General features: G+C 57.1%; 2 protein-coding genes across 9 annotated transcripts; one reads left to right on the top strand and one right to left on the bottom strand.

The window, feature by feature from the left end:
• The first annotated feature begins 285 nt into the window (after nucleotides 1-285).
• RUNDC3A (RUN domain containing 3A) lies at nucleotides 286-9,325 on the top strand. 6 transcript variants are annotated; one of them, XM_037067702.1, is made up of 11 exons: nucleotides 286-649; nucleotides 4,139-4,254; nucleotides 4,623-4,756; nucleotides 4,938-5,023; nucleotides 5,794-5,883; nucleotides 5,975-6,055; nucleotides 6,218-6,383; nucleotides 6,493-6,650; nucleotides 7,380-7,517; nucleotides 7,645-7,751; nucleotides 8,738-9,325. In XM_037067702.1, the coding sequence occupies exons 1-11, from the start codon at nucleotides 543-545 to the stop codon at nucleotides 8,878-8,880; spliced, it is 1,326 nt and encodes a 441-aa protein (XP_036923597.1). In that variant the 5' UTR covers nucleotides 286-542; the 3' UTR covers nucleotides 8,881-9,325. The 6 variants fall into 6 exon arrangements, with proteins under 6 accessions (XP_036923597.1, XP_036923590.1, XP_036923581.1 ...); XM_037067695.1 differs by having other exon boundaries at nucleotides 4,620-4,756; XM_037067686.1 differs by having other exon boundaries at nucleotides 4,608-4,756.
• A 669-nt stretch (nucleotides 9,326-9,994) lies between these two features.
• On the bottom strand, nucleotides 9,995-15,247 carry SLC25A39 (solute carrier family 25 member 39). Of its 3 annotated transcripts, none has more exons than XM_037067665.1 (12): nucleotides 15,109-15,247; nucleotides 14,099-14,198; nucleotides 13,929-13,988; nucleotides 13,761-13,805; nucleotides 13,403-13,536; nucleotides 12,971-13,038; nucleotides 12,714-12,838; nucleotides 12,361-12,534; nucleotides 11,913-12,022; nucleotides 11,688-11,769; nucleotides 11,526-11,606; nucleotides 9,995-10,449 (listed from the first exon to the last, which is right to left on the bottom strand). In XM_037067665.1, exons 2-12 carry the CDS (start codon nucleotides 14,181-14,183, stop codon nucleotides 10,334-10,336), a joined length of 1,080 nt encoding a protein of 359 aa, XP_036923560.1. In that variant the 5' UTR covers nucleotides 14,184-14,198; nucleotides 15,109-15,247; the 3' UTR covers nucleotides 9,995-10,333. The 3 variants fall into 3 exon arrangements, with proteins under 3 accessions (XP_036923560.1, XP_036923553.1, XP_036923567.1); XM_037067658.1 differs by lacking the exon at nucleotides 9,995-10,449 and adding an exon at nucleotides 10,960-11,411; XM_037067672.1 differs by lacking the exon at nucleotides 9,995-10,449 and adding an exon at nucleotides 10,960-11,411 and having other exon boundaries at nucleotides 13,403-13,512; nucleotides 15,109-15,246.
• Between the last annotated feature and the right edge of the window lie 8,121 nt (nucleotides 15,248-23,368).

The following is a 23,368-nucleotide window of genomic DNA, read 5'->3' as shown; positions in this document are numbered from 1 at the left end:
AGCCAGACACCGCTCATCGCAGGTCAGAAACAGGAGAGTAGAGGTGTCGGAGCTCAGAGATGCAAGGCGAGGGGTCCCGGGCTCTGGGTATGGGGGTAGAGCACAGCCCAGATGCTCCCTCCCTCTCCTTCCAATCCCTGACTCTTGTAGGGACCCCCTCCGCCCTCCCTGGGGCCCTGGTCCTCTCCCCTCCCCTCCAAATCCCGAACCCTCTGCAGATTGGTCCCCGGCTTTCCGGGGGCGGGGCCCCAGGGCCCTGACGTCACTGGCCGAGGTGGGGCGGGCAACTAGGGGAGGGGGTGACGGCCCCGGCTCAGCACCTCGGAGAGCTCCCTCCCCGGCCTTGTTTTGCTCCGGAATCACCGCCTGGGGAGGGAGCCAAGGCGCCGGGCACCCGGCGCAGTGGCAGAGGGGATGGCCGTAGAGGGGATGAGGGGCCCCGATGGGCAAAGGGCCCAGCTGTGACCCGGCGGGGGCTGGGGGCCCGGGTACCCGGAGGGGCAAGGGGCAGCTGGCAGCGGCAGCAGTGGCTGCACATCTGGATGGAAGCGAGCTTTGTCCAGACCATCATGGCTCTGGGGCTGTCCTCAAAGAAAGCGTCTTCCCGCAATGTGGCCGTGGAGCGTAGGAACCTGATTACCGTGTGCAGGTAGGCTCCGTGGGCGGGTGGGGGTGGGGTGGTCGGGGAGAGGCGTGGGGTCGGGCTTTGGAAGCCTGGATGTGCGTGCCGGCGGGAGGATGCACAGAGGCCTTGGAGAAAAGGGAGGCGGCACAGGGTCAAGAGGAGCTCGTCCAAAGGCCCAGACCGGGGAAGGGGTTTGAAGGTCTGTTCTCTACCCCTCTAGGCCAAGCCAGGCCTCTGGCCAGCCTGGGGCCTGGAAGGTGAGGGGTGTTTAATTGGCACTGCAGCTTCCTGTGAGAACCAGGAAGTGACATTGTGCGTGAGGGGGAGGGGTGGTGATGGCTGGCTCCCTGCTGGGGGCAGGCAGGCAGTGGGCCTAGGAGAACTGATGGGGCAGGGGCACGATCACCCCCAAGCACGCCCTCGCTCCTCCTCAGCAGCTAGCCTGTCTGGAGTGGGGCTTTTCTGGAAGATTTTCCAATGCTCGAACCCTGAAGCAGGAATGGTGCCCTCCTCTGTGATAGAGTCAACGGGGCACGTGGGCAAAGACCGTGGGCAAAGACCCTGAACTCATCCAGTGAAGGGTGAGGGGAGCTGCCCCTGCTCGGGGAAGGAATGAGGGCCTGGCCAAAGAAACCTGAGTGTCCTTGGTTCCAGGGGAGGAGATTGGGAGCGCAGGCCCATTGGCCCCTGTGGGTGGGGGCATTGCAGTGTTGGGAAGATTCCCCTTTCTTGGGGCCCCCCAAGTTAACGTTCCCACCTCAGCCCTGCAGAGACTCACCCCCCTTCCCTGCTCTGAAGCCAGGAATGGTCATTTACTCAGCTCTCTACTTCGGCACCCCCTACACTCACCTCTCCCTCTAGGGCCCCCATGCCAGCTGCCTTCTCCAGCTGCAGTCTCCCCGCCATGCCACCTCTGAGGGCAAGGAGCTCCCAGTACACATCTCAGTTGTCTTCCCTTGCCAGCCCCACCTGCCTGCACACCACAATCAATGCCCACCTGATGCCCTGGCTACTGTGTCTTGTAGCTCCTTCCAGGTTCCCGGGCACACACCCAGCCACACTATAGTGGTACCTGTCTCCCATCACTGTGTCCCGAGTGCCTAGCACAATGCAGTACGCACCAGACTTCTGTAAAAATGCCCGAAGTGTTACAGAAGGGATGAGTGCCTGTGCCAACCACCACCTCCACCCTTACACCCCAACCCTGCCAGTGTGGTGTAAAACAAAGATTTCTGCCTTGGGCCCAGATGGTCCTAGGTTCAAGCTCTTACTTCTCCAGTTATTAGCTGTGCAACCTTGGTGAAGTTTCCTCCTCATTCCAGGCCTTGGGTGCCTCATCATCCCAATTACAGATGTACCAGTCGTGCCAAGGAATGGTAATGACCTAATCCACGTGGGAGCCTGGCCCAGGGCCCGGCACACAACATAGCCCTGCCCTGATGATGCCCCCCATCCCTCTCCTCCCCCTTGACCTCCTAGGTTCCTCTTCTTTCTCTTGCCAGCCAGGGCAGCTAGGCAGCTTGAGTATGTGGGGAAGGAGGGAACTCCCTTTGGCCTAGGCTGCAGAAGCAGAGGTTCTGATGGACAGAAAGTGAACTCAGAGCTGCAGTGTGAGAGATAGGTTTGGGGGGGGTCGGGGGCATCACAAAGGCTCAGAAACCCCTCGGGTTTCAGCTGCCTCATCACAGTCACATGGTTCGCCTCCAGCTCCCAGAACAGTTCCCTTTAGCAGGTTGAAGGCTCCCCTGGGCCATGGCCTCCCTGTCTCCATGGTAACTTGCAGCAGTCACTGCACCTCCTAATGGGAAGCACACCATGGGAGCACACCATGGGTCTCCCCGGGGCAATGACCAGCTCTGCAGCACCCCTGAGGACAAATGGCAGATGGCTGCCACTCCGAAACCAGCCCCAGGCTCCCACTGTGGTCTGACCCAGATGACCAGAACAAATCATCGGGGTGGGAGCGAGGGGGCTGCATAATGAAGCCCAGATAATGTCCCCGCCTTCCCATTCATGGCCCAGCTCCTCACCACCCCTAGCCTGTACGCACTCAACCTTCTCCCAGTCCTGTCTGGGATCCGAACCAAAATGTGATGAGGCAAGTACTATTCTTCCTGTTTGTGCCTCAGACAACAGTCCTCCGAGAGATTAAATGACTTGTCCAAAGTCACACAGGTGTCGCAAGGAAAGAAGACTGAGTCCAGCAGGCTGCCCCCCGCCCCCCGACACTCCCACGCAGTGCAGTCCCAACACTGGCCTGGCTCGGATCCCAGGCCAGGCCAACTCTAAGCCCAAAGGGAAGGGAGGGAGGCCCTTGGACTCAGCTATGCCATTGGCCTGAGAGCCAGGGAGGCCAGTGCTCCAGGGCTGGAGCCTGCAGAGTGGAGGGCAGAGTGGGCAGGGGCTGCTCAAGTCCTTGCGAATTTGACAGCCACCTGGAGGCCACAAGATGCAGCAGAAAGAACAAGGGCTTTGGAATCAGACATATCTACTTGCATCCTGACAAGCTGCAGTGACATGACTGTGAACAAATCTGTCAATCCCTTATCTGTGAAATGAGGATGATGGTGATAATAAGAGGAACTACCTCCCAGGGCTGTTGTAAGGATGGGTGAGATAACGCATGCAAAGTATAGTGCTGGGCACATTACGGGGCTTGATAAGCTTAGGGGGAAAAAAAGGCAGCTCCAAGCAACCCCCGCATCTGTTCTGCCACCCACCATAGGGCAATCATGGGATACTGGGGGCCTTCTCCCCTCGTCTCTGAGAAGCTCGGTGTCAGGACCCCCAAGGCCCCTTCCACAGATCTGCCGCCAATGCTCCCCCCCACCCAGTGTGTCTGTCAGACCCACACTCTGCACTCCCCCAGCCCAGCTCCGCACCGCCTGGCTCTGGGCAGCTGGTGTGTAGGCGGCCAAGCTGGAAAGGAAAAGGGGGAACAGGGCCCCGGTGTGCTGAGAGCCCACCTGGCCACCATGCATGCCCACACCCCATGTGCTTGGTGCCAACTCACAGGCCCTGGCACAGGGGACCCTCCACCCCAGAAGGGACTGTAGGCTGTTCCAGCAAGAGCAGAAGATGGCTCAGGGAATGGGCACAGACCAGCTTCTAACTCTGCCAAACCCCAACCCACACACAGAGGATGCAGCTCAGAGGGTGGGCAAGGACGGGTGGCTCTGGGCGCCCGGACTTCCTGCCTGTTGTTTCATGCCCTCTCAGACTTGGTTCCCGAAGCTTCCTTTCTCTGGCTGTTACATTTCCTGCCACCCACTCAGTCAGTGTCCCACCTGCCACCCTAGTGCTTCCCTGTCACGGCACCTCTGTGGTCACTATATTCTCACCTCTCCCCCCCGCCCCCCCGCCTTTCCCCCTGCCCACCCCCCTGCCCCGCCCCGCCCCAACCATGCTCTTCATGACTTCTCTGCCCTCTGTCCCTTTCTTTGCCTGTTGCCCTTCCCCTGCCACCATCTCCCTGTCTTCTCACCTGACACCCCACGGCCCCCTGCCCCCCAGGTTCTCTGTGAAAACCCTGCTGGAGAAATACACAGCAGAGCCCATTGACGACTCGTCCGAGGAGTTCGTGAACTTCGCAGCCATCTTGGAGCAGATTCTCAGCCACCGTTTCAAGGGTAAGGCCAGGCTCCCGCCCCTTGCAGCACAGCCCTCCCAACAGCCCGCTCCCCCGCCACCCCGCTCGGATCTGCTCTGTGGCTTTCTGAACCCCACTACTGACCCTGGACCCAATTCTGGGCCACTCACAGAAGCTCACGCACAGGGCTGGGAAGAGGGGAAGGGGTCTTCTGGACACGCAGTTATATGCTGGCGTGCTCTTTGTGCTGGTGTGTGTGTGTGTGCGCACGTTTGGGGTAGGCACTACGTATGTATGTGTGTGGCTGCTTATACAGATGCATGTATGTGCCCTATTACGTGGACCCTCTCCGAACTCCCTTGTTTGCTGAGCCCCCTCCCTGCCCTGGCTCAGCCTGTGCCCCAGCAGGTCCAGTGAGCTGGTTCAGCTCAGACGGGCAGCGGGGCTTCTGGGACTATATCCGGCTGGCCTGCAGCAAAGTGCCCAACAACTGTGTGGGCAGCATCGAAAACATGGAGAACATCAGCACAGCCCGAGCCAAGGTGGGTGGTCTGCAGTGGGCCCGGGCAGCCATTCCCTACTCTGGACACAGGGGAACTACCTACTTTTTGGTCCTTACCCATGCCATGGGGACTGGGGAGAAGAGCCACAGGAGGTCCAGACCCAATGGTGTGCACCTGGGTCCCTTTCAGGGCTGCAAGTAAAGGTGAGTGTGCTTTCCAGGGCCGGGCATGGATCCGGGTGGCACTGATGGAGAAGCGCATGTCAGAGTACATCACCACGGCTCTGCGGGACACCCGGACCACCAGGTCAGGCCCCCTCAGTTAGCGCAGGCCGCAGGCCCCAGGGTACATGTTCACTGCCTAAGCATACTCCATCCTGAAGTTCCTGCAGCAACCTGCCCTAGCTGGGCCGCAGTTCCCAGCAGGCATCACTAGCTTTCCTCTCCTCCAGACAGTCCAGTCCAGGCCAGGGTCCTGAAACACACCGTTGGTACCACCATCACCTCGTCCAAGCCACACTCACTGTCTTCCACCACTTCCCAGTACCAGTCTCATGTCCAGCTCTACATCTAGACACACGCTTGGACGAGACTGTGCACCATTTTACGTGTTGGCCTTGTTCCAGGACCACAGCCCGCAGCCCTACGCGCCCCCAGACAGCGGCAGCAGTGTGTGCCTGCTGCCCATGCGCAGGGTCCCCGCGTGCAGCTCATCCCCTGAAATGTGTCCGGAGGCAGGGCTGCAGGCAGGATGGGCAGGGGGTGGTGGTGGAACGGTGCGTTTCTGGATTTTAAGGCTCGGGATGACCCGGTACTGGAGGGAAGGGGCAGTTCGGAGGATTGAGGAGAGTCTAGTCTCAGGGGAAACATTCTAATAGATGGAGACACAGGTGCTGTTCTCAGCGGGCCCCAGGCTGAGGGAGACACAAGACCCACACCTGAGGGATGAGCAAGAAGCAGAGACCTCTTTCCTCTGGGAAGGAACTGTAATAAGCCAACAAGACAGACCCTGAGGGATGGGGGCTCCCTGGGAGGACGCTGCACCATCAGTCCCACCCCCGCTCCGACTCCCTACAGACGCTTCTATGACTCAGGAGCCATCATGCTGAGGGAGGAAGCCACAGTCCTCACCGGGATGCTGATAGGCCTGAGCGCCATAGACTTCAGGTGGGGTCTGGGCGTCGGTGGCGGTGGTGCGGTGCCCCCCCCACCCCCGCCTCGAACGTCCACCCTAACCTTATGGGTTCTCTCTCCCCAGCTTCTGCCTAAAGGGTGAGGTGCTGGACGGGAAGACCCCCGTGGTCATCGATTACACGCCCTACCTAAAGTTCACCCAGAGGTGAGAAGCCCGACTTTTGCGGTGGGTGCGGGCAGGCCCCCGCCCGGAGGGGCGGGGATGGCGGCAGGGGAGTGGCCCGGCGGGCGCCGAGGGCCCCCAGGCCAGGGGGGCCGCGTGGGACGCCGCGCAAGTCGATCGGTGCCCACTGCTCCCTCCCGCAAGCTACGACTACCTGACCGACGAGGAGGAGCGGCACAGCGCCGAGAGCAGCACGAGCGAGGACAACTCGCCGGAGCACCCGTACTTGCCGCTCGTCACCGACGAGGACAGTTGGTACAGCAAGTGGCACAAGATGGAACAGAAGTTCCGCATTGTCTACGCGCAGAAGGTGTGCACCGCGCGGCGCGGGCGACAGGCCGCTGGGAGGGCACGGCGGGGCGGGCCAGCCGGCTGCTGGGACCCTCCGCCGCCGCCCGGGCTGAGCCCCCGCTCCGCAGGGCTACCTGGAGGAGCTCGTGCGTCTGCGCGAGTCGCAGCTGAAGGACTTGGAGGCGGAGAACCGGAGGCTGCAGCTGCAACTGGAGGAGGCGGCCGCGCAGAACCAGCGCGAGAAGCGGGAGCTGGAAGGCGTGATTCTGGAGCTGCAGGAGCAGCTGTGAGCGCGCCCTGACCCCGCCGCCCCAACCGCATCGCCCCCGCCGACCCTAACCTCGCCTTTCCTGATACCCGCACGCAACTCCAGCCGCCAGTATCAAACCACTGACCCCATCGCCTCTACCCTGACATCCCACCAGTGCCCTTCAATCTGTAACATTATCCTCCACTAACATTCCGGGGTCCCTCCAAGACCCATTCCCCACTTCCTCCTCAACCATCCACCGTCAGCTGGGACGGCCATCCAACACTACTCACAAGGACCTCTGTTACTCCGAGGTGATCACATCAACGTGACTAAATTATTTCCCTCCGATCTGCTACTTACGCCTACTGGCTGGCATCACCCACGGTGACCCCTGACCTCACGTCGACTGTCCCTGACCTTTCCCCACCAAACCTTCCATCAGCCAATGACCTCTCAGCATGATGCCCCAAGCACTGGCCCCCATTACGCTTCCGCTTCCGGGGTTCTACACTGTTCTCTACTGACTCCCACATCCTCTTACTCCCTCTAGCCCCAACGTGAGACACTAATCCCTGTCACCTCTCAGACCCCTCCCAGGACCCTCCACTGACAACCAGAACCTGCCCCACTGATCCTCAATACTGTCCCCCTTTCTGCCACCCAGGTGTCAATCCTAACCCCTCCCCTCACCCCTTGCTGAGATCCCCTTCCCTACTTCCGCTCCATCCTCTAGCCAGCCTGACCCCACCCTCCCCATCCCAGGACAGGTCTGATCCCTGGTGACCACGCTCCCCTGGCCCAGGGTTCCAAGGAGCTCACCACCCCCCTTGTCAACCAATGGCCGTCCCTGGGAACGCTCCACAGGGCTGAGGGTGTCGGCGACCCAAAGCGCTACCGGAGGTAAGCACAGCCAGGTCCGGCCTAGGCCTAGGAGGGAGGCCTTCTAGGGAAGAAGGCTCCTCCTAGGGGAGGGGGCCTGGGGGGCGGTGAGCCTCTGCCCTTACACCTGGTCTCTGCTCTGCCGCAGACACAGTTTCATGAGCACGGATCCGCTGTCAGCCGAAGCCAGTCTGAGCTCAGACTCCCAGCGCCTGGGAGAAGGCAAGCAGGACGAGGAGCCCTGGGGCCCCATCGGTGAGCCCCCAATCCAGCACCCAGCCTCCCTGCGGGGAGGGCTCAGGCCAGGCCCTGGACATTGCCCTCAGCCCTTCTAGAGAGGTCGGTACAGCAGCTAAGAGCTTGGTTTGGGTGTCAGGCAGACCCTGGTGCAAACCCAGCTGTGCCTCCTCTGGCTGTGGACTGTGGTCCATTATTCACCCTGCTGGTCACTTCTCACCTGTGAAACGGGGTTGCTGATTAAAGTCGTCACCAGTGTTGCCATGCAGTGAGGGCTTAATGAATTTTTGTTATTATGCCGTCCTCGAGGGCTTCACATTCCCTGGGAGTCTCGGCCTCATTTGCTCGTATCTCATGCACTCTGTGAACCACTTGCCTGACCCTTGTTTCCCCCTTTTTCTTTGGCTGCCAGGAAGCTCAGAGCCAAATTAGTGGCTCCCGTCACGCGAATGTCCAGGACTTCAACGCATGCACTTTGTGTTGCCCGCCCTGTGGCTTCACCTGGGTTTCCCACCCTAGTTTTCCTGGTGCCTGGACGTCCTGTCTTTTCTTTCCAAAAACCCTACTGTACCGGATGACCCTAGATCTTAAGACAAAGGCGGGCCTTGGACAAGTGACCCTGCCACACTGTTTGTGATTGTCCGTGTGTCTGTCTCCTCACCAGACTGTGAGCTCCTTGGGGGCAAGGACTGTGTCTCGTCCGTTCTCTGTATCCCCAGTGCTTGGAACAGAGCGAGTGCTCACTGATGTGTTTAATAAACGGACAAAGAGAGAGGATGAACCTCAGGGGGAGACAGAGACAGAAACTGACGATTACAATAGTGTTCCCAGCTCTGCAGGCTGGGGCAGGCGCTTGTCAAGGTTACTGAAATGCAAATGCTGCAGAAATGAGGAAAGTTTCCGGTGGGTGGGGGGGCCTGAGGGGCTATCCCTCCCCAGCCCAAGCCCACCCCCCACCACACATGCAGACTGGTTGGTCTGGCCTCACCCCCCTCTCTCCCCAGGGAAGGACCCCACGCCCTCCATGCTGGGCCTCTGCGGCTCCCTGGCCTCCATCCCCAGCTGCAAGTCCCTGGCGAGCTTCAAATCCAACGAGTGCCTGGTGAGCGACAGCCCCGAGGGCAGCCCCGCACTGAGCCCCAGCTGAAGTGCGGGTCATACCGGCCCCACCTGCTAGGGGCACCGATGCCTGCAGCCTTTCCTCTGAGTGCCCCAGTCCAGGCCACCCTTCCAGAGAACGCTGCCTGCCCAGCCAGGGGACTTTTTCTTCCGGTTTTAGCTTCCTGTCTGAGGAAGCCAGGGCTGCCAAGGGATGCTGGTCTGGCAGGCAGGTGGGGTCGTCAAAGCCACAGGGAACCCTTGGGGAAGCTTGTTCCATTCTTCTGGTGACCAATGCCTGCCTGGCTGGCTCCCTCATGGGACTCCTCTCTTCCGTCCCCCTCACCTGCCTGGGGACTTGGGGCCCAGCCTCAGCACCTCCATCTCCCCCGCCTCTGTCTCTCCCTGTACTCATGCCCTGGAGTCACTTCTTCCTCAGCACCCCCGTGTGGGGGCTCCAAGGGAATCAGGCAAATAAAAACCAGAGGACCGAGGGAGAGGGAAGCTCGTCTGTGGGGGCCGGGACAGGGCCCTGTCCGCAGGTTAGCAGAACATGGCAGAGCCCGTGCTGGGGCCCATAACCAACCTGATGCTGGGCCATCAAGAACTGGTTTGTGCCCTGTGGGAACAGGTGCGTCAGAACAGTTCAGGAGTGAGTAACTTTTATATGAACTGTCCTGAGTATTAGGTCCACCAAGAAGAGGACCAAGACGCAGAAGTACCCCTTCACCCTGACATTCTTTGAGAACTTGCTGAACTCCAGGAAGAGAAGAAACCGAACACCTGGGGTGGGGGTGGGGTCAGATGGAGGAGACAAGCCCTGCCAGGGCCTTTTCCCTTCCATCCCACCATCCTGAGCAACCCCGATTTGGCCCAGTTGCTGACCCTCCCATGAGGCCAAAGCCTGGCAGTCATCGCTTCCTGTGCCCTTGGGGAGAGAGGTCTCACCATCTCTCGCCCTGGGCCTAACATTGTAGGGATATTGCCTGCTGAGCACCCCTCCCCAAAGATGGGTCCTCACTAAAGTGGTGGGGGGATCCTCTACATGGGTGTCACCTGGGCAGCCAAAGCCCTCACCAAGGTCCCTTCCAGGCCTCCTCTGGGCAGAGTGCTCACGAGCCCGCTCCCCCCAACCCTACAGCCCCCAAATCACAGACACTGGAGAGGAGTTCATCATCTTTACACTCAAGGAACACCAGGGACAGGCTGGCTACAACACACACACACACAGAAAAATGGGCAAAAGCGGGGCAGGGAACAAATTTGGTCTTGAACTTGAAAGGGGAGGGTGATCCCTGGGGCTTGGGATGAGGACCAGCAGAAAGAAGGCTGTCTGAGGCAGGAGTGGGCGTTGACCAAAGGGGCAAGGAGCTACCCCCGGAGCTCAGAGATGAGAAGGAGTTAAGTATGAGGCCCCTCTCCAGAGGACAAGGCACTTGGCTCAGTCTCCTCACGCTCCACCCCATCCACGGGAGAGATGGGCCCCCACTCCCTGGCTCCTCTCATGGGCCCAGAGGCTGCTCTAGGTTGAGCCTCTGAAAGAAGCTTTTGCCCAGCTCGTAGGTGCTGATCATGATGGCACAGGACGGGGCGGCCTTGATGATCCTCGGAAGGAAGCCTGCAGTGGGCGGGCAAGGCTGGGTCAGAGGCAGGTCCCAGAGGGCCAGACTCCACCAGGGCCTGCACGCGCTCGCGCTCTCTCTTGCTCGCGCTCTCTCTCTCTCTCTCTCTCTCTCTCTCTCTCTCTCTCTCTCTCTCNGGTGGGGTCAGATGGAGGAGACAAGCCCTGCCAGGGCCTTTTCCTTCCATCCCACCATCCTGAGCAACCCCGATTTGGCCCAGTTGCTGACCCTCCCATGAGGCCAAAGCCTGGCAGTCATCGCTTCCTGTGCCCTTGGGGAGAGAGGTCTCACCATCTCTCGCCCTGGGCCTAACATTGTAGGGATATTGCCTGCTGAGCACCCCTCCCCAAAGATGGGTCCTCACTAAAGTGGTGGGGGGATCCTCTACATGGGTGTCACCTGGGCAGCCAAAGCCCTCACCAAGGTCCCTTCCAGGCCTCCTCTGGGCAGAGTGCTCACGAGCCCGCTCCCCCCAACCCTACAGCCCCCAAATCACAGACACTGGAGAGGAGTTCATCATCTTTACACTCAAGGAACACCAGGGACAGGCTGGCTACAACACACACACACAGAAAAATGGGCAAAAGCGGGGCAGGGAACAAATTTGGTCTTGAACTTGAAAGGGGAGGGCGATCCCTGGGGCTTGGGATGAGGACCAGCAGAAAGAAGGCTGTCTGAGGCAGGAGTGGGCGTTGACCAAAGGGGCAAGGAGCTACCCCCGGAGCTCAGAGTTGAGAAGGAGTTAAGTATGAGGCCCCTCTCCAGAGGACAAGGCACTTGGCTCAGTCTCCTCACGCTCCACCCCATCCACGGGAGAGATGGGCCCCACTCCCTGGCTCCTCTCATGGGCCCAGAGGCTGCTCCAGGTTGAGCCTCTGAAAGAAGCTTTTGCCCAGCTCGTAGGTGCTGATCATGATGGCACAGGATGGGGCGGCCTTGATGATCCTCGGAAGGAAGCCTGCAGTGGGCGGGCAAGGCTGGGTCAGAGGCAGGTCCCAGAGGGCCAGACTCCACCAGGGCCTGCGCGCGCTCGCGCTCTCTCTTGCTCGCTCTCTCTCTCGCTCTCTCTTACCTGCAAAGAGCCCCCTAGTGCCAGACTCAGCCCGGATCCTCCGCAGCAGCAGCCAGGTGGAGTCAGCATGCGGGGGTGACACTGCAGGCATAAGGCCCCGCCCAGTAAGACCCCCGCTTGGACCCTGGCGTGTGCCCACCCCACACCAGCCAAACCCCTCACCTCTCACTGCCTCCACCGCTCCCAGTGCAACCTGGCGTTGAGTCTTTACCACATCAAAGGGTAGAGTCAGGATGGCCGCCACCTGGTGGGGTGGGGAGAGGGTTCATCTCCATCCCCAGGCCCCCATCCCTTGCATTCAGCCAGGGTCGGCCAGCCTTATCACCAGGGATGCACTACCACGTGAGGAAACCTCTGCCAGCCTCACCCCCAGCCCAGGCAACTCACCGTCCCCGAGATGCCGCCAGCCACAAAGCTGATGCCCACAGACGTCTGGTCCTTTGGCCTGGGCCCACTCAGCCAGCTCTTCATCAGCTCATAGTTGAACCAATACAAGGCTTGTGGGCACAGGGTACTTTTTAGACATGGGGAAGGCAGAGGGGTGGGCCCACACTGCCCATCTTCCACAGACCGATACCACGACAACCCCTCCCTCCCAGGTAAAAGTCTTTCCTGCTACATGCTATTTCTGTAACAGGCTCTCTGTAGGAATTACCTCATGAAAACCTGGGGAAGTACCCTGTTTGCTGAGCCCATTTCACAGATGAGACAGTCAGAGCTCAGAGAAGTTAAGTGACTTCATAATCAGTGATACCAAAGTTGAGACTTGGCTGTAGACCTCTTGTGCATCATCTAAGGGCTCCCTTAACCCACCCCCCGCATCCCTGGTGCCCACCTGAGAAGGGTACATCCCGAAGAACGGTGGGGCCCCAGCCCAGCCACAGTGAGCGCCAGCCGCCCTGAGCCATGGCGGCTCGGACACAGGCACCCAACTCCCGGTAGGACACATGCTGAGCCTGCAGTTTCGTCCGGACCAGCTCTAGGGGGCTGATCACAGTCACGGTGCCCACTGTGGGGAACAGTGGGGAGGAATCAGCTCGAAGCTCCTGCCCCAGGGTCTAGGAGCCCAAGACGTCTCCCTCCCCCCAAGCAAGTGAAGAGGGAAGCTGGGAGTGAGGACAGCTCAGCTGGGACGGGGTGTGGGGTGTGGCAGGCAAAGGGAGATCAAGGGCCCAGAGCTGCACTCACAGCGGGCCAGAGCCCCAGCCACCATGGGCGCATAGAAGTCAGAGGTCAGGGCTCGACTGCACAGGAAGGCCTTGAGCTGGTCGTAGGCGGTGAAGTAGATGGCGGTGGCTGGCACAGTCATCACCCTGGGAGGTGAACAGATGTCAGCGGGGACTCCCAAACCTCCCAGGCCTCCGCCGCCCCGACCAGCCAGCCAACGGGGGAGCAAGACATCAGCAGGGCAGAGGGGAGACCGCGTGCAGGCCCGGGGCGCTCACAGGGTGGCGGGGAGGCCGCTCCACAGGGTCCGGGTGCCCTCGTGTCTCACAATCTTCACAAAGGCATCCTGGCCAAGAGGGTAGGTATTAGCCCAGGGCAGGAAGGATGAACACGAGAAAGGCCAGTGAAGGGCTGGCCCAGGCTGGGACCTAGCCTGGGGCCCGCGCCTCTTCCCACAGCCCTGGGGCCTGTGGGGAGGCGGTGCCCCATGGGTCTTCACACATGCGATTCCCCATCTGGCCCCAGGGAGAGTGTCCCGTTCACCTCCACGAGCTCACGGAGGCAGGACCTCCACAGGGAACCCTTTCCCAAACAGCACCGGCTGCCCCCACATGCCGGGCAGCAGCTGTTCTTTCCTGGGTCTGCTGCCCAAGCAATCCGAACCCTCAGGGATGCTGCCAGACCCAGCCCAGGGCACAGCTGCTCCTCACCATGGTGCCAGTGAAGCGGGTGGGGTCCTGAAACCAGGTGGCACAGCGGGCGCCATTTGGGCACAAATACAGAGGCTCTAGCACTCCATTGCAGTACAGGAGACACTTCCCTGTAGGTCGGAGAGAGGAGAGCACTGCAGAAGGGGGGGAAGCATGAGGATGCCGTGGCTCCGAAAGGCTGGCAGAGGCCAGGGTCCCCAGGCGAACCTTCTTGTGCAGGACAGAGGGCTGGCTGATTGAAACCTGGAAGCCCATCTGTCCGTCCTATCCAAGGCTGTGGGGCTCACAGGTGCCAGGGGGAGACCGGGACTCTCCCTCCCAAGATACTCACAGGCTCCCTATGGCCTGGGGCACTTACATTTGGCATAAGAGAGGCTCCGGAATCTGGTGGGAGGCATCAGCTCTAAAATACAAGGCAGGCCCTCAAGTCAGGAGAGCCCGGCACCTGCTCCAAGAAATCTCATCGCTGTGAGGCTCTCATCGCTGAGGGTACCACCCTCTACTAGTTCCAGGGTCGGACACTCACCGCTGGCCCCTGAGGGGCGTTGAGACTGCAGGCGAACCTTCACCACATCCAGCGGGGTCACTGCGGGAGAGGGCAGGTCTGCAGGCTCCTTTTAAGATTCCACTCCTGACCCCTCTGATCTCTGATCTGCCCCGGTCCCCAGATGCCCACCCCACCTCCCAAGGTCTTACTGAAGAGAGAGGTGACCACAGCCCCAGCACCCGAGGCCACCATTTGTTGGAGGGGGCTAATGCCCCCAGGATCCTGATCAGCCATTTTGTAGCTCCAATTCTGAAAAACACAAAAAACAAAAAACAAAGCTCAGTCACAAACCAGAACCAGCAGCTGGGGAAAACTGAGGCAGGGCTCTTTCTGACTATCCTGACCCCTCGCCCCACTCACTCAGTGAGTATGATGAGTTTAAGTTGAGCCTTTTACAAGGTACTGTTATAGCCTTTCACAGCAGGCACTGTTATCTCCACTTTACCAAAGGTAGGTCTCTCTGTGCGTGACTCAGAGAGATGAGGTGACCTTCCCAAGGTCACTTTGGGAGTAGTAAGGCAGGAAGCTGAGACAGTCACCGGTTGGTTAACCGGCAATAACGGCTCGCCGCCATTTCCTCACCCGCACCATACAGGCTTACATTTCACCTCCTCGGCGACGGTACCCGGTTTGGCCCCAGGAGCCCAAAGATCAAAATGCTTTAGCCATCCCTCTGCACCCTGCCCCGCCATTCCAACAGCCTGCCCTGAGACGGGCACCTGCAAGCCCAGAGTCGCAGGACGTAGAGAGAGGTGAGATTGGACAATGTGGGATATGTATAAACAGATCTGCTGGCGCCTAAGGGTCCGTCCACCTCTTTGAACCGCAGACTGGGCTCCCAGCCCTTCCCCGCGTCCCCTCCCGGGCGAGATTAGAACAATCTCTTTGCTCTCTCCCCCCAAAGTTACATGCCGGGGGACTCGACCGAGAGAGCAAGAAGAAGGGATAGGGAGGCAGGGTCTCTCCTTGCCGCTCGGCTACACTCCCCGCCTCTGCCGCACGCGAAAGGAGCACCTGGTGGAGCCTCCTTGATCGACTCAACGGCCCGCAACTCCCCACCCCCAGCCCAGCCCTAGCTCAGGATCCCTGAGACCCCCAGACCCCCAGCTCGGGCTTTAGTCCCTGACCCGGCCCTCAGCCCCGATCCCGCCCTACCCACCTGGCTCTAGGTCGGCACTCCTGCGGCGCGGGGCCCGGGGCCGGGCGGGCCCATTAGGGCTCCGCGGCCGGTGCGGGGTCCGCGCGCTCTCGCTTAGCTGCAAGGCTGTCTAGGAAGGCCGCAGAGCCCGTTCTCGGCCCCCGGAAAACGGGGTGAGGCCCCGCCCCCCAAGGACCGACCGGACGCACGCCCGGAGTGACGCCGGCCCCGCCCACTCGAGGCCGTCTCGGGGGATCTGCTGATCCCTTTTCCCCAAGTAGCTGGTATCTCGCCGGCCCGCGCGCCAAGGTCACAGATCTCCACGTCGCACGTGACTTGTCAGCAGCACAGCATTGACAGCGTATTTTCAGAACTCCCACCCCACTAGTCCCCCCTGCGGCGGAGCGCTGCACCGGGAACCCCAGCGCTTTACTTGGCAGCCTAGCGTGGGTAAATAAATGCACTCTCTCTCCCTTCCTCAGTGGCCTAGTCTGCGTGGTGTCGGCGGGTTGAATTAATCCAAAGCCACGGAAGGTCAGAGTGATGCCTAACATTTACCCGCCGGGCTGTGTTTTTACACTTTCACGGGTACCGCATCGAACAAGAATTATCCTCATTTTACGGATAATCGGATGGGACTCGGCTCTAAAAACGTTTGACAAATTGTTTGACAAATTGCGTGTGTGTGCGCGCGCGCGCGCTGGTAGGCAGTGTGGTTACACGAGTTTTAGTCGGAGCTAGGCTGGCTGGACAGAGAGGAAAGACTGGCCCGGAAACCGGGAGCCCTGGGTTCACCCTGGCTTCACCTGGGCTCGGTCCCACCTCCGCGTGACCTTGGGCATTTCCACACCGCTCTGGGCCTCAGAGTCCTCCGCACAAGGGAGGATTAATAGGGGAGAAGGGGACCAACATTTGTGTGTTGGCTAGTCTCACACAGGTCTTCCTTCTAAGCTTCCAAACTTTTAGAAGTAGGTCATTATTCAACCCATTCAACGGAAGGTGAAACTGAGGCTGGAAGTTATGAGTTCGGAATTGGAACCAGCCAGGTAGTTTTCCCCTGCCTCCCCGGGTGACAGTTGAGCTTAAAGCTTACGCCGACGTCTCTGATCCGTCCCTTCAGGGAGACACATTTCTCTCCCGGGCAGCCCCGCCACCAAGACCTCACTGGGGTCACCCAGTGAGGGGGACTTTACTGGGCCTTATCTTTAAAACTTTTGTGCTGCCGTGATACTTGTTCGAACGGGGCGGGGGGCAGGGGAGAGACATGGTGCGAGCCTGCGCCTTTAAGAAGGGAAGGTCGCGATTTTGACGTAACTAGCCTCCCCGCCCCTCACGCCCAGATGCGACCCATCCCGGATCTAGAGCAGCTCAGCCTTTCGGCGCATGCTCGTCCAGCACGTGCCCGCCACGGGGCCTACCTTGAGCTTTCCCTGAGAAAAGGCGTTGCGACTTCCCACCGCCGGGAATCCCGAATCAGGGGGCGTGGAGAGTGCGATCTGTGGCCGGTGAAGTGGCAGCCGGTCGCCCTTTTCATTTCCTTCTCAAACCAAGCTGAGGTCTGAAATAACACGAAATCATGTTACAAACTCTTGGTTCAGGCGAAAACCCAGCTTCTACTAAGGACCTTTACAACCTCAAAGTTATGGTTTACCTGAACAGTTTCACAGCACCGGCCAAGAGATTGCTCTCCCCATTTTACGGAAGAGGAAGCGGAGGTCCTTTCCTGTAATGATTCAAATGGGAGGCAGAACCCAGGTTTCTCCCATGCAATTTCCCGTATACAAACAAGAAAAACGGAGACCCCAGAGATCAAATAGCACTAAAGTCAACCAAAAGAAAGTCAGAATTGATGCCCCGCCTGTCTGAGTCCCGAGGGGCTCCCACCCCACCCCACTCTCAACCCAGGGCTCCTATCCCCGCAGAGCGACCTGCTCACCTGTTCCATCTAGTCAGGCCTCAGGCCCCAAGAGCTCCAAGAAATATAGGGCTGTGCGGGGCAGCACCGCTTACCTGCCTCAAGACCAGAGCAGTGGGGGGCAGGGACCTCGCTCTATTTTCCTGTTGCAGAAGCTGTGCCACCGCTAGCCAGTCTCTTAGTGCCTCTAATAAACCTTCGTTTCCCCACTTACAAAACGAGCTGATGAGGATAATAATGTACCCACCGCGCAGGAATTGTGTGAGGGCTCAATGAGTTAATAACTGTGAAGTGCTTAGGCCATTGGCAAAGCACTCATGACTATTATTATTATTATTGATTGCCTTCCAAAACCTGTGGAACAGAAAGTTCTGGAAAGGGCCTTTAGAGCCTCTAGGTTCTGTTTCTGGTCCTATCTGTATCTCCAAATGCAAGCACGGAGAGTTATAACTCCTTCCAGCCCTTCCAGCCAAGTTCACACAGCTGCAAAGGAGCAGAGCCAGGAATCAAACCTGGTGACCTCTGAGTCTCAGCTTCCCCCATAGTAGAATGTGGGACTTGAATTTCATTTCCGGTTTTCCTTTTGCAATAGGATGCCTTTGAGAGTTGTCACTACACCTCAGTTTCCTCATCTGAAAGTAAAGATGATGTCACCCATCTTGCATAACTTACAAACTCTTGACTAGGGTCATGTTTGTAAAAACTATGATAAGAGTCAACAAACAATTCTGTGGCCCCTAGCAGGGACCCGGAGCTAAGCAGATCACCATTCTTGCCTTCCCCCACAGGTAGATGCTTCAAAACCCTAGGGCATCATTGGTGTGACCAAAGTCCAGCGCAGTGGTAGCAGTCTGGGCAGGCAGGAGAGGTTATCTGTGGGCAACGAGACACCATGAGCCAGTGGAGGCATCTCCAAAAAAATGGTGACAGCGGCTGCAGGGTGCATCAGCAGCGTTGAGATGCCCACGAAGCTCTAGAGACCTGGCTAGACTTGCCTGCCCAGAGGAGCAAGCCTGGAGCCCTGAGGAGGAGACAGCCATTGTCATGGCTGACCTGGCCACAGTTCCCACTGACCGAACACCCAGGGGCCCTTCCAGACTCATCACGTGGCCCCACGTGGCCACCACTGCCTTCCTCATCAGATGGAAAAACAGAAACTCCTTTCAACTGTAAAAGGGGAGAAAATGGTACCAGCCCCAGAGGTGGTAGTGGGAACTGATGGACCAGTCCTTGCCTAGCACTGGGAGAGCGTCACAAACAGAAGGTGATTTATGGAGGCAGAATTCTTTCAGGGGGAGCCCTGGGGCAGGGGCAATGTCCCCTCCAGCTTGCAACCTAGGGCTTAACAAGATATTTTGGGGGCTGAAGTGAGGCTCAGATCCCTCCTGTGGACCCCATCAACACCTTTGAGTTCACGGCCGGCACTGTCCCCACTTATAGCTGCCTACCTGGGGGCAGGGCCAGGGGCTTGGGAACCACTGAGCCCAAGAGGAGAAATCCAAACTCCAGACTTATAGCTAAATGCCAAGTCAGGTCTTTATTTGGATCCTGAGGGCAGGGAGTCAGGGGCGAGAGTTATAGAAGACTTTACTGGGGCAACTGGACAAAATTGAATGAGGCTGGTACAATAGACATTAATTTACCATTAATTTGGCGATGTTAAACTTATTGCCACACTGTGGTTTTGTAGGAAAACGTCCTTGTGCTTAGGAAATGCACACTGAAGTGTTTAGGAGTGAACGTCTGCAACTTAGTCTCAAGTGGTTCAGAAAAAAAAAGATAATGCCAATGTAGCAAAATGTGAACTGGTGAGTCAAGGTGAAGTGTATATGGGTGCTCATTGAGCCATTCTTACACTTTTTCTGAAGTCTTTAAAGTTTTCAGAGCAACCAGTTGGTGGGGAAAGGGATTTCCCCCTTTGAAATACGTATGTACAGGGTGTGGCAAAAGTAGATGGACGGTTGTTCATATGGCAAATACTGTAATAATTAAGAAATGATAATGCAAGAATAAACTGTTTCTGGTACTCACAACTATAAACCTACTTTTGCCCCATGCTCTATCACTTATAGAATCAGAAGAGCATCAAAACTGTCTTTTTTGGAGGTTAAAAAAATGACTAAATGTAATGGCCAGGATCAACCTATCTAGGGAAAGGCCTTCCTTACCTTACCTTTGTCCATGGCCTGAGAAGGTGGGCTGGGGACTTTCTGGACACCCAAAGCTTTCCTGGGGCACCCTGGGTCTGAGAAGATGGCTCTCAGAAGTGGCACCCGGCCCCACGGCAGGCTGACTCCCAGAGCTCTGGGACGGCTCTCTCCTGCTCTGCCTGGGGAGTGTGGACTAATCTACCCGCGTGGAAGGCAGTGCTTGGCCGTAACTACCGAAATTCCAACTGCCCAAATGCTGTGACCCAGCCCGGCCTTTCTCAGAATTCCTCCAGCGGTAGGCTTACACTCGTGCGAAATGACCTTTACTGTAGCCGTTTGTAACAGCAGAATGTTATGGAGAGGGAACTGCATGACAGTCCTTCATATGACGGAATACGACGTGAAAGGGATGCAGATCTTCACATCGCTATGTAAAACAATCTCGAAGGTAAAGTTAATTCAAAAACCAGAGCGCTGGAGAAAGAGCCAGACAGCTGTTCGCGACTGGAGCACCAGCGCCCCCTAGGGGCCAATTCGGAAATTAATGATGGTGTTTGTAGTGGTTAAAAGATCCGGACCTCTGGCACCTGCCAGAAGGCAGGACAGCGATGCTAAATATCCTATAACGTGTAGGACAGTTGGACACATCAAGGAATTGCCCTGTACACCGCTCAATTTCCCCCTGTATTTCTGGGCAATTGCATAAGTGAGAGAAACCTGTTCATGACCTGACCTAGAAGCTAGCTCTATTCCACCCACATCCCTCTGTTTCGAATGGTTTTAAAATACATTGAATTTTCCAGGAAGGAAACTGCCATGAAATCGTAGGGAAGATTTACCTTTGTCTCCATTAAAACTTTATTATCCAGCGGTGGGCTAGACGGAGGAGGGCAAAGAGGGGAAATGCGTGACAACTGTAATAGAATAAACAGGAATAAAAATAAATAAATGAGCCCTGGCTGCTGTGGCTCAGTGGATTGAGCATTGGCCTGGGAGCCATAAGGGTTGCAGGTTCGATTCCCAGTCAGGGCACATGCCTGGGTTGCAGGCTGGGTTCCTATTTGGGGGCATGCAGGAGGCAACCAGTCAGTGTTTCTCTCCCTCTCTTTCTCCCTCCCCTCTCTCTAAAAATAAATAAATAAAATCTTTTAAAATATATAAACAAATACATGAATAACAGTAAGTTTAAAAAACCTAGCTCATGTGACTGAGCTGCTAACACAACACTCTGACACACATCCACGCGTGTGGTTCTGGTCCCCACACCAGTGACTCACATGCATTTGCAAGCTTCTGTCTCCACATGGGGTTGAGCCTGGACTTTCACATACAGAAGTACATCTTACTTTATTCTAAGTCACTTTCTTTTTATTTTCTCCTATATTACTTTATACATTATATTGCATGTAAAATACTTCATACGATATATTATATGCATGGATATTACATACTTACTAAATGAAGTCTATATAGGTTTCTAAAAATGTTGTGCATAGGAAAATTATATTGTGTATGAATTTCATTTCTGAAAATTTCTTAGAGGAAAGTCACAAAATACATGTGTTCCTTTGTAAGGGCCGTGAGCCTAGCAAGCACTAGCTAGTGCCGTGCAGGGTCCTTGCCTCTTGGGGGTGTGGGTTTCGCTTCTTCGTTTAACCAAGGCCGCCTGGAGTGACCAGGTCACGGTGACCTGCACTGAGGAGAAGCTGTCCCAGCAGGGCCCACACCAAAGGCTTGGCCTCTCTCTCTGTCCGACTCTGCCTTTTTCTCTCTCTTTTGATTTACTGAGCATTTCTCTTTTTTTCTTTTTTGTTTTCGAGTGTTTTGTGTGTGCCAAATACTGTTATCGAGACTTGGAGACAGCAGCAAACAAGCCATATAAGGTCCCTGCTCATACTTTGTGGTGCAAGAGACACCAACAAATGAATAAATAAGACACTTCCATGCAGCCACCACATCTGTGAGGGCAACAGAACAGGTGACGTGACAGGGAAGGCCTAGGACAGCCTAGTGAAAGGGAGAAGGAGTGGAGAAGGGATTAACTGCTGGAGATTAGCCCAAGGTGAGGGCCAACGGAGGGTGGAGCAGGTTGGGATAAAAGGAAGTACTCAGAGGTGCTGGCTGTCACAGTATTACACTGAAAGAATATTGTGATGGTTACAAACACGGGCTCTCGGCCAGACCTGGATTCAATTGCTGGCTTCACACCTTTTTAACTGCATGACCTCAGCGTAGTTGCTTAACCTCTCTGAGTCTTGCTCCTTTCATTGTAAGACAGGCATGATCATGGTACTCGCCGGCCCAGTCGTGTTCGAGATTACAGGAAAATTTAGTACAGAACCTGGCACGCTGTGAATCTTAAACTTTAGCAGGACCCCCTTTTTTAAATACAGAAATCATAACCAGTGACAATCCTAATATAAGAGAATGAAATAAAGTCTCCTGAAGTGCATTTAAGCATCTATTTCTCCGCTAACTTGTTGGGGGAAATAGTCACCTTTCTGGGCCTTGGTTTCTTCATCTTTAAAGTGGAAACGAGAGTATTTCTGGTCCTACTTCCCTCTCCAGGCTGCTGAGAGCTCTAGGTTTAGACAGATGCGAAGTTTGAAGGAGTTTCGTGACCGGGAAAGGGTGCCTGCAGGGCAGCTTCTTCTCCTCCCCGTCTCCTGGCAGCTGCCTCTGTTCCTCCTCGGGCTCCTGGAGGTGACGCTGCCCTGACCTCTTTGAGCTGCGTGGGGAGGGCAGTCTCCTCACCTAGGCCCCGGCCCTGTGCTTCAGAAGCAGACCCTCAGATGAACCAGAGGAACCCCTTCGATGACCTCATTAGAACTCCTCTAGTTTCCTATGTGCCTGTTTACGAGGTCTCTTCGCATCCGTCACCCATTGGAGCCTCACACCACTGCGTGGAGGGCGTGCGGGAGTCACTGCGCACCCGTCTCATAGACGGGGAAGCGGACCTGTCCACGTGACATGGGGCGAACATCTCTTGAGCGGTAGGGGGCTTGCATGAAGAAGGCCAGGAAAGTTCAAGGTGGGTTGGACGGGCTGGGATGGAGGACGCAGCCGAGCTGTTACCAGCATTCGGTGGAGCCTGGTGTTGTGAGCAAAAGCTCCAGGGGCTGATCGGCTTGGGCTCTGTTACCAACACCAGTGCTTAGTAGCTGGGAGACAAGACCCTCTGCGCCCCCTGCAACTGGGAAAGGGAGATAGTACCCTGCAGTGTTGTTAGGAGGACAACACTATGTGTGCAGAGTGGGCCTGCAACACAACGTTCTGATTCAGCTCACTGATGTCCTGGCTCAAACGATTAACTAGTAGTTCCCACAGCCTCTGCCGCCCTTCCCGTTCTGTCCTCGGCCCAACCTGTCTGCTGCCGCCCTTGACAAAAACCGGCTCCCACTTCTGGAGTCCGCCAGCAAGGCAGCCACCCCTCGGGGTCACAGCTGCCCTCAGGAGGTTCTCAAGTTCAGAAAAGGGTACAATACTTCATCTCAGTCATGGCCCCTGTGGCTCAGTTGGTTGGAGGGTCCTCCCATTGTGGGAAAGGTCGTGGGTTTGCTTCCTGGTCAGGGCACACACCCAGGTTGTGGGTTTGATCCCAGGCCCAGGCACATGCATTTCCTGGGCTGGGCCAGGCGCGTGTGATCCCCAGAAGCACGTTCGGGAGGCAACCAGTTGATGCTGCTTTCTCACATCAGTTTCTCTCCCTTCCTTTTTCTCTCTCTAAAAGGGCAGCGAAAAAAAATGTCCTCTGGTGAAGATGAAAAACAAATAAACAAACAAGAATATCCCTGAAGCCTGGCTGGTGTAGCTCAGTGGATTGAGTGCGGGCCTGAGAACCAGAGGATCGCGGTTCGATTCCCAGTCAGGGCACATGCTTGGGTTGCAGGCCAGTTTCCGGCAGGGGCCAATTCCCTGCAGGGGATGCATGAGAAGCAACCATACATTGATGTTTCTGTCCTCTCTCCTTCCCTTCCCCTCTAAAAAGATAAATAAATAAAATATTTAAAAAAAAAAAAGAATATCCCTGAAGCTTGAACCCAGTAATACGCTCTCTCTCTCCTGCAGATGCTCCCATATCTGGATGGGAGAAGTGAGCCCAGTACATCCTTCCCTGTGCCCCACCCCCCCCCACCGCCCTGACCCTATCGCTGAGGGAAGGATTCTCCTTCTTCCGCCTGTGCCCTTGCCTGGTTAAGGGACCGTGGTGGTTCTA

The sequence above is a fragment of the Sturnira hondurensis genome, unplaced genomic scaffold (genome assembly GCF_014824575.4).
Source record: "Sturnira hondurensis isolate 20B ecotype Veracruz unplaced genomic scaffold, ASM1482457v3 Scaffold0001221, whole genome shotgun sequence".
In the NCBI taxonomy this organism is placed as follows: domain Eukaryota; kingdom Metazoa; phylum Chordata; class Mammalia; order Chiroptera; family Phyllostomidae; genus Sturnira; species Sturnira hondurensis.
The sequence above is the reverse complement of the archived record's forward strand: the minus strand, read 5'-3'. Positions and strand labels throughout refer to the sequence as shown.

Excerpts from the sequence above, each read along its gene's own strand:
- SLC25A39 (XM_037067665.1), bottom strand. The coding sequence starts at position 14,183 with ATGGCTGATCAGGATCCTGGGGGCATTAGCCCCCTCCAACAAATGGTG. Across the intron at positions 13,806-13,928 it reads ACGCCCCTCAGGGGCCAGCG|AGCTGATGCCTCCCACCAGA; the intron begins GTGAGTGTCCGA and ends CTTGTATTTTAG. Across the intron at positions 12,023-12,360 it reads TCGGGATGTACCCTTCTCAG|CCTTGTATTGGTTCAACTAT; the intron begins GTGGGCACCAGG and ends TGTGCCCACAAG.
- RUNDC3A (XM_037067686.1), top strand. The coding sequence starts at position 543 with ATGGAAGCGAGCTTTGTCCAGACCATCATGGCTCTGGGGCTGTCCTCA. Across the intron at positions 6,056-6,217 it reads TACCTAAAGTTCACCCAGAG|CTACGACTACCTGACCGACG; the intron begins GTGAGAAGCCCG and ends CCCTCCCGCAAG. Across the intron at positions 7,752-8,737 it reads GGAGCCCTGGGGCCCCATCG|GGAAGGACCCCACGCCCTCC; the intron begins GTGAGCCCCCAA and ends CTCTCTCCCCAG.